The 8,471-nt window shown below is 45.5% G+C and overlaps 1 protein-coding gene across 4 annotated transcripts in view; it reads left to right on the plus strand.

The window, feature by feature from the left end:
- Positions 1-4,032, plus strand: part of FLI1 (Fli-1 proto-oncogene, ETS transcription factor) — a 121,204-nt gene extending 117,172 nt beyond the window's left edge. For all 4 annotated transcript variants that reach the window (XM_079954557.1, XM_079954558.1, XM_079954559.1 and 1 more), the window contains one exon: positions 420-4,032. In XM_079954557.1, coding sequence (XP_079810683.1) covers positions 420-949 — 530 coding nt within the window. In that variant the 3' untranslated portion in view covers positions 950-4,032. The remainder of the gene's footprint in view (positions 1-419) is intronic.
- The last annotated feature ends 4,439 nt before the right edge of the window (positions 4,033-8,471 follow it).

An 8,471-nucleotide genomic window follows, 5' to 3' on the forward strand; every position in this document is an offset into this window, starting at 1 on the left:
ATCTTAAAGACCATTGTAAATCGTTAGTAGTATTGAAATATCACTTGTAGTTTAAGGGTGAATTCTGGACACAATGGAGATGTAAAAGATTTGGATTATCATAAAAGATGCAGAAGGAAATGATTAATAACAGGACCTACAAAGGGGAGGATGGAAGTCCAGGAGATTCCCTGGAATCTTGTTTTCATGATATATGTTTGATATATCTCTATAAAATTTTAATTTGAAAAACCAAATAAATATTTTTTTATATATTAAAAAAGAACCTTGGTCTTTCCCCGGTCCCAGTCTGGCATTCTAACCACTGCGTCACTTTGGCATTGATCAATTATCACTTGGCAGTTGATATTCCCGGGCCCTTGGCTTTGGGGCATTGTACCTCCTGGTAACTGGGCGTTTTGTGGCCTCTTCTCTTGCAGGGAGCGGTCAGATCCAGCTCTGGCAGTTCCTCCTGGAGCTGCTGTCTGACAGCTCCAATGCCAGCTGCATCACATGGGAAGGCACCAACGGGGAGTTCAAGATGACCGACCCCGACGAGGTGGCCAAGCGCTGGGGCGAGCGCAAGAGCAAGCCCAACATGAACTACGACAAACTGAGCCGGGCCCTGCGCTACTATTACGACAAGAACATTATGACCAAGGTGCACGGCAAGAGGTATGCCTACAAGTTTGACTTTCACGGCATCGCCCAGGCGCTCCAGCCTCACCCCACTGAGTCCTCCATGTACAAATACCCTTCGGATCTCTCCTACGTGCCTTCGTACCACGCGCATCAGCAGAAGGTGAACTTTGTGCCTCCACACCCTTCCTCCATGCCCGTCACTTCCTCCAGTTTCTTTGGCGCCGCGTCGCCCTATTGGACTTCCCCGGCAGGAAGCATCTACCCCAACCCAAACGTGCCCCGCCATGCCAACTCCCATATGCCATCGCACCTGGGCAGCTACTACTAGGAGCCTTTCTTCATGTGACGAGCTGTTCTTTTTCCATCCGTGGATATCTCTGGACATTTCTTTTCTTGTTGCTGTTGGACATGTGCCTTTCCTTTGGGAAGAAAGCTGAAAAACTGGATATTATAATTATTATAATTATTATAATTATTATTGGAGTCAACTTTTTCTTTCTTGTAACTCTGTCTTGGACAGGCAGGTGGATTCTCCGGTGGGCCAGTATTACGCGGTTTTTTTGGTTCTAAGCCTTATATCCTCTCTAGAGCCAAGTGGAATGCGTTTCAGAATTTGCAGTGGTTATCACTTCAGATCTTAGACAAAGCATTGTAAAGTCCAAGGCGCTTTTTTTGTTTGTTTTTTGTTTGGGGAAGGAAAAGACCAAGACCTCTAAGTCTTAGAAGATAAATGTTTGTTTGTTCCAGACTAATGGCGATGACCAGTTTTTTGTTTTGTTTTGTTTTCCGGTTTGGGGGCGGAAGCAGAAGCAAGCTCCTATATTATAGGACTTTGTTTGGAGACACCCAACTGGAATCTTAGCTATGAAGCCAATTGTGGCTTTTTGCTTTTCACCCAACTGGAAAAAAGAGAGAGAGAAAAAAAAATTAATAAATATATATATTCCTATAAATAAATATGTATATTTTAAGACAAGGGCATTGAAAGGACCTTTTGAGAATGTGCATTGTTGTTGTATCAGTTTTGTTAATATCTCCAGAAGCATCTGAGACCAAGGGAAAAAGAAGAAGTTATAGTGGATCATGGGCAGGTAGTCTTATGAATGCAAAATGGAACTAATTTAAATGACAGCAGCTCCCAAGCTTGGCCAGGGTTTCAGGGGCTGCGATAGCATAACTGATTCACGAGCGCTGTGCGTTTGTCAGGCCGCTACTCAGAGGGTCAACCAAGTCAGAAGGCAACTTACTGTATAAATTATGCAGAGTTATGTTTTTACCTATATCTCACAGTATTAAAAAAAGAAAGATGAAAACTAAAACGAGTTGACCTCGGTCACAAATGCAGTTGTTGTTTTTTACTATCAAATCCATTGTTGTTGTTGTTTTTAAAAATGTAATTTGTACATCTTTTCAATCTGTACATTTGGGGTGCAGCTTTGTAACTTTTTTTGCTAAAAAAAATAAACTTTTAAAAAAGGAAAATGTATGCAATGTTTCTGTGGAAAAACAAGCCCGTGGTCTTGAAAAGCACAATGGTTATATCCGGAAACTAGGGCTGCATCTATACTACAAACTTACATTGGTTTTATGCCATTTTAACTGCCATGGCTGCCCCCAGAGAATCCTGGGAAATGAAGTCTGATGAGAGGAACAGGAGTACAGTCGTACCTTGGTTCTTGAACGCCTTGGTAATCGGACATTTTGGTTCCCAAACGCCACAAACCCAGAAGCAAGTGTTTCAGTTTGTGAACGCTTTTCGGAAGCTTGAACGTCTGACACGGCTTCCACTGCTTCCAGTTGAGTGCAGGAAGCTCCTGCAGCCAATCGGAAGCCACGCCTTGGTTGTCGAACAGTTCCAGGAGTTGAACAGACTGCTGGAACGGATTAAGTTGGACAACCGAGGTACAACTGTATGTTTGAAGCCCTAAATCACCTCACAGAACCACAGTCCCCAGAGTTTCCTGAAGGGAGAAAATGCCCATTTCAAGCACTTTCAGTTCATAGTGTAGATATGTCTTAAGGCATTCTGGGTAATTAAAATACCACTTTAGCTCACATTTGAGTTTATTTCTGATTAATGCCTGTCACCTGGTATTTTGATTCAAGCCGTGAATATGTAACAATGATGATTAAATAGGGTTGGGTTCCATGAGAGGAGAGCAAGGTTCTTTTTCTACAGGCACTAAAACTCTTCTGGGTTGATTTGTTAGCTGCCAGAATGGATGCAATAACTCTGACGATTACGTCACACAGCAGAAACCATTTTTGGCTTTGGGGGTTCCCCTGCCCCCAAAGCTCCAGATTCACAGAAATATTTCATAGAATCATAGAGTTGGAAGGGACCTTGAGGATGATAGTCCAAGCCCCTCCAATGCAGGAATATGCAGCTGCCCCATACAAGGATCGAATCTGCAACCTTGGTGTTATCAGCACCACGCTCTAACCAGCTGAGCTATCCATCTTATTCCTGTGTTGTGCAAAGGGCCTCTTTAGGTAGCAAAACAGGAGCAGCTACTGTGGCGCCCACTCTGGAGGTTGTTGGGACTCCCATCATCCCTTGCCATCAGCCATGATGATGGGAGCTGGAGTCCTATGGCAGCGTGAGGGCACCATATTGGTTTCCACTTTGGGAACAAGGGCCGCCCATTTCAGACTCTTGTGCCTAGTAAGCCAGTCCTGCTGTGTCTTGGAGTCAGTCCTCTTGCTCCTTCTGCTGAGTGGCTCCCTGCACTTCTTCCACTAATGGCTGGACCTGGCATAAGGCAACTCCCTGTGTTCCTAACGATGGACATGCTTTCCAAAAAAAACCCACCACTGCCGCCAGTTTGCCCTTCACAAGCAGCCGCTTCATAAAATCCACACCAACAAGAGTGTTCTCTTGGGTGCGTCCCAAGAAGGACAAAGGTAGGGCCTCAGAGATCTGAGAGTGCTCCCCAGAAGCCTTCTCAGGACCCTCCACAAGACCCGAGTCCCATGGCAGGTGTGCCAGGGTTTCCTCAGAAGACAAGTCAGTGTAGAAAAGGTTCCCAGAAGATCTTACCTGAAAAACCACAGGGGCAAAAGGCCATAAAAATCCATTTCAAGGATGGGGAACCTCTAGTAGATGTCCGGTTTCTGCTGAACTACTATTCCCACCATCCCTGACCATTGGTCATGCTGGCTGTTGGAGATTGGGGGATCCAACAACAGCATCTTGAGGGCCACAGGTCCACCCAACCTTGGGCTATCATGATCTGAATGAAATTGGCAGAAATTTGGTTGTAAGTCTTCCCCCAGCCACAAGACTGACACCTCCAATTTGCATGTACCATCCCAAGCACAATCTAGAAAAGCTTACATGACAATGGGCAGTATCCCATGCTAGTCCTGCTCAGAGTAGACCCATTGAAATAAACACACATGGCTAGCTTAGTTTTGTTAATTCCAATGCATCTACTCTTGAGGAGACGCTGGTTGGATACAACCCAAGCACTGATGCTATTTCTTTGCTGAACAAAAACAAGAGGTCAAGCTAATCTTTCTCCATGTTTGTACTCTTTGGAATGTGGGTTAGTCCTATTTTGCAAAATGAAACATTCCTGAAAGATGTATTTTCTAGTTTATATATGCAGTGTATTTTTGGGTATTAAATATATAGAAATATATATATAACTTTGCAAGTAACCTTTGGAGCCTTTTGTTTTTCTAAAAACAAACGTGTTAAGCTAAAGACTGTTGTATGAGGATGATGAATTATGATGTTTTAAAAGTGATAAAATAAATGGTTCTTTCTCTGATTGAGGATTTGTTCAGATATATATGTATATATGGTGGCAGTGCTAGATTTACGTATAAGCTAAACAAGCTATAGCTTAGGGCCCCACTCTCTTGGGTGCCCCCCAAAAAATTAAAAGAAAAAAACAACAACTGGATGTAGGTTTCCAAAATATAAGATAAAAAACAAATAAAATAAAACCTACATACAACAACAGTGTTTTGTGTCGTGTATGCTCCTATTTGTTATGCGCAAATGGCTTTAGATACCTATTAGGTCCATAAATTACCATATATTTAACACAAAAAAACAGCAACAATTTGTTGCTGACAAAGGACAGCTGGACATGTAAAGGGCCCCATTACCTTCAGTATCTTAGGGCCTCATCAAACCTAAATCTGGCCCTGTATGGTGGTGTTTCTTGACCATTCATGCATACTGTATAAGCTGCAGGGCTCTAACCATGTCAGGATGATCCCTTCAAACAGATAAGTCGTAGAGCCAAAATGTGTGTGTGTGTGTTTGTGTCCTTGGCTGACTTTTTGAAGGGGAGGGTCTTTGCCTTGAGAGTGGGGAAAGGGGACCTTGTGTGGCCCTCCAAGGCACCCTGCCTGACCTTTGGGACTCTCACCAGGCAACATCCCTCACTGCTCCTATTTAGGGTTGTCCTACGTCCAGAATTTCCTGGACATAGCTGGGATTCAGCCATCGGGAAACAGTGTCCGTACGGAAATTACTGAAATTTCCAGGAAACTCCAGGGATATGGCAACCCATGCTGGAAGTGTAGATTTCAGTGAATTTCATTTAAAAAAACACTCAAAAACTTCTTTTTTGAGACTTTGGACTCTTTTGTGTCCAGATTTTCACTTTTTAAAACATGGCAACCCATATTTTGGATTTTCCTGGAACAGATGCTTGATCTCTGATCATACACCTTGTTTGCCTGGATGGTGGATAGAGAGGGGTATGTGAGTGGGTGCAGACCCTCCAAGTGTCCCTATTTTCCAGGGACAGTCCCAGATTTAGAGAAGCCGGTTTCTGATTTGATCTTGAAATGTCCCACTTTTCCTTAAAAAGGTAAAGGGACCCCTGACCATTAGATCCAGTCGTAACTGACTCTGGGGTTGCGGCGCTCATCTTGCTTTATTGGCCGAGGGAGCCGATGTACAGCTTCCAGGGCATGTGGCCAGCATGACTAAGCCGCTTCTGGCGAACCAGAACAGCACACGGAAACGCCGTTTACCTTCCCGCCGGAGTGGTACCTATGTATCTACTTGCACTTTGATGTGCTTTTGGGCTGCTAGGTTGGCAGGAGCAGGGACCGAGCAACGGGAGCTCACCCCGTCGCAGGGATTCGAACCGCCGACCTTCTAATTGGCAAGTCCTAGGCTCTGTGGTTTAACCCACAGCACCACCTGCGTCCCATCTTTTCCTTAAAGGTAAAGGTAAAGATACCCCTGCCCGTACGGACCAGTCTTGACAGACTCTGGGGTTGTGCGCCCATCTCACTTAAGAGGCCAGGGGCCAGCGCTGTCCGGAGACACTTCCGGGTCACGTGGCCAGCGTGACATCGCTGCTCTGGCAAGCCAGAGCCGCACACGGAAACGCCGTTTACCTTCCCGCTGGTAAGCGGTCCCTATTTATCTACTTGCACCCGGGGGTGCTTTCGAACTGCTAGGTTGGCAGGCGCTGGGACCGAGCAGCGGGAGCGCACCCCGCCGCAGGGATTCGAACCGCCGACCTTTCGATCGGCAAGTCCTAGGCGCTGAGGCTTTAACCCACAGCGCCACCTGCATCCCAATCTTTTCCTTAGGATGTCCCTATTTTCTTTGGAGAAATGTTGGAGGGTATGGAATTATCCAACTCCTGAGCCAAGGAGTTAAGTAACTTTACAAAATTTAGAAGACATCTGAAGGCAACCCTGTATAGGGAAGCAGCAGCAGTTGTTATTATTAATTTCTATACGACTTTATATTTTTAAGAAAAACTCTCAAAGAGGTTTACATTAAAACATCAAATACAACAATCCAGTGCAAAACATTACTGAAGAAAGTCAAGTTTAAAGTATACATTCAAAGAAACATAACTAACAGGAAACGAAAATAGAAGTATGGAAGTATGACATTCCAGAATGCACATTTAACGCAGCAAAGTTAACAGCAACAAAATTATCATAAACGATTTAAAAGAAAACATTACTAAAGGAAGTCAAATATAAAATGCACATTCAAAACAGCATAATTAAACAAGAGAATGAAATATTACCATAAGTGCAGAACATATCTGCTGCCAGTTCCTGCCAATGGGGGTTCATGGCTGGTGGTGGCTGTGGAAGCTCAGGCTCAATGACCTGTGTCTGCGCTAAGAGACAGCCAAGATGGTCTCTGGCCTCTTCGGCAGTCTCAGCCTTTGCAGTTGGAGTCAGTCGAAGCCCCTGCCCTCCCAGGCCAGGTGGGAAAGGGCCTGCAAGGCAGGGAGAAAGCCTTCCAAGACTCACAGAAAATCTGGTGGAAGAGGAAAACATTCAACTGACACGGAAAGGCAGCCTCAGCAGTCATAAGCTGAAACTCAAGGGGGAGAAGAGGTCCCAGGCCTGGGAAGAGGGCCCACTGCCAAGTCATGGATTTCATTCAGCACCACCAAGAGATCCTTCACAGCTATGATTCCTGCATTGTAAGGCATTGGACAAGATGACCTTTCCAGCTCTACAATTCTATGACCTCACAGCCTGGAAAGGATGATAAGGGGAGAGGAACTCTTTCAGAGGCCCACATCCAAGGCCTTAAGACCAGGCATGGCCAAACTAGGCCCTCCAGCCATTTTGAGACTACAATTCCCATCATCCCTGACCACTGGTCCTGTTAGCTAGGGATGATGGGAGTTGTAGTCCCAAAACAGCCGGAGGGCCAGGTTTGGCCATGCCTGCCTTAAGACCTTGAACATAAGAACGCAAGAAGGACCTGCTGGATCAGGCCCATGGCCTATGAAGTCCAGCATCCTGTCTTCACAGTGGCCATTCCAGATGCCTGTTGGAAACCCACAAGCAGGATCCAAGCACAAGAACCCTCTCCCTTCCTGTGGTTTCCAGCAACTGGTATAGATTCCCTGCTTACAGGTTACCATTCTGGATGGGAGTGAATTTTGACTTGCTTTGCACTTAAAGGTTAATCCGTGAAAGCAGCGCGTTCTGAAGGATATGAGAAGTGAAACACAGCCAGTCTTTGAAATTTGCACTTACCTGAATTTTGCAGTGCAAAACCCTGTTTATAAAGCATGCATGTATTAGGTAAAGAATACCCTCTGACAGTGGATGTGGGTGGCGCTGTGGGTTAAACCACAGAGCCTAGGGCTTGCCAATCAGAAGGTTGGTGGTTCGAATCCCCACGACGGGGTGAGCTCCTGTTGCTCGGTCCCTGCTCTGCCAACCTAGCAGTTCAAAAGCACGTCAAAGTACAAGTAGATAAATAAGCGGGAAGGTAAACGGCATTTCCGTGCGCTGCTCTGGTTCGCCAGAAGCGGCTTTGTCATGCTGGCCACATGACCCGGAAGCTGTACACCGGCTCCCTCGGCCAGTAAAGCGAGATGAGTGCCACAACCCCAGAGTCAGCCACGACTGGATCTAATGGTCAGGGGTCCCTTTACCTTTACCCTCCAACATGCCTCAGTTGGAAATCAGGATGTGCTCTCACCGGAGCCAAAATGAGACGTCCCGGGTTCCAATCAGAAGCCAGGATGGCTTCTGTAATTCTGGGATGTACCACTCAAAGCAGTACAGTTGATGGGTATTGGTAAAAGAATGCGTAAAAATGAATCCATTAGTGAAAAGAACATATAAAATGCATTAGGAGAAATGGCCTGCAAGAATGTGTCCTTCAGTCAAACTCTCATACAAAGCTGTGTTTATTAGGTGAAATCTGCACTGAAATGCTGGAAGAATTTTCAAGAGGATTTTTCCATATAGGTTTCCGCAGGTATCTGGAGAGCTAGATTTAAGATGGATAAAACGAGAACTGGAGAGCGCCCAAACAGACATATCTTCCCCTACCTTGAATTAGGCCCAGCGACCAGTGGCGTAGCGTGGGGGGTGCAGGGGGG

This window comes from Podarcis cretensis, assembly GCF_951804945.1.
Source record: "Podarcis cretensis genome assembly, chromosome: 15".
Lineage (NCBI taxonomy): Eukaryota > Metazoa > Chordata > Lepidosauria > Squamata > Lacertidae > Podarcis > Podarcis cretensis.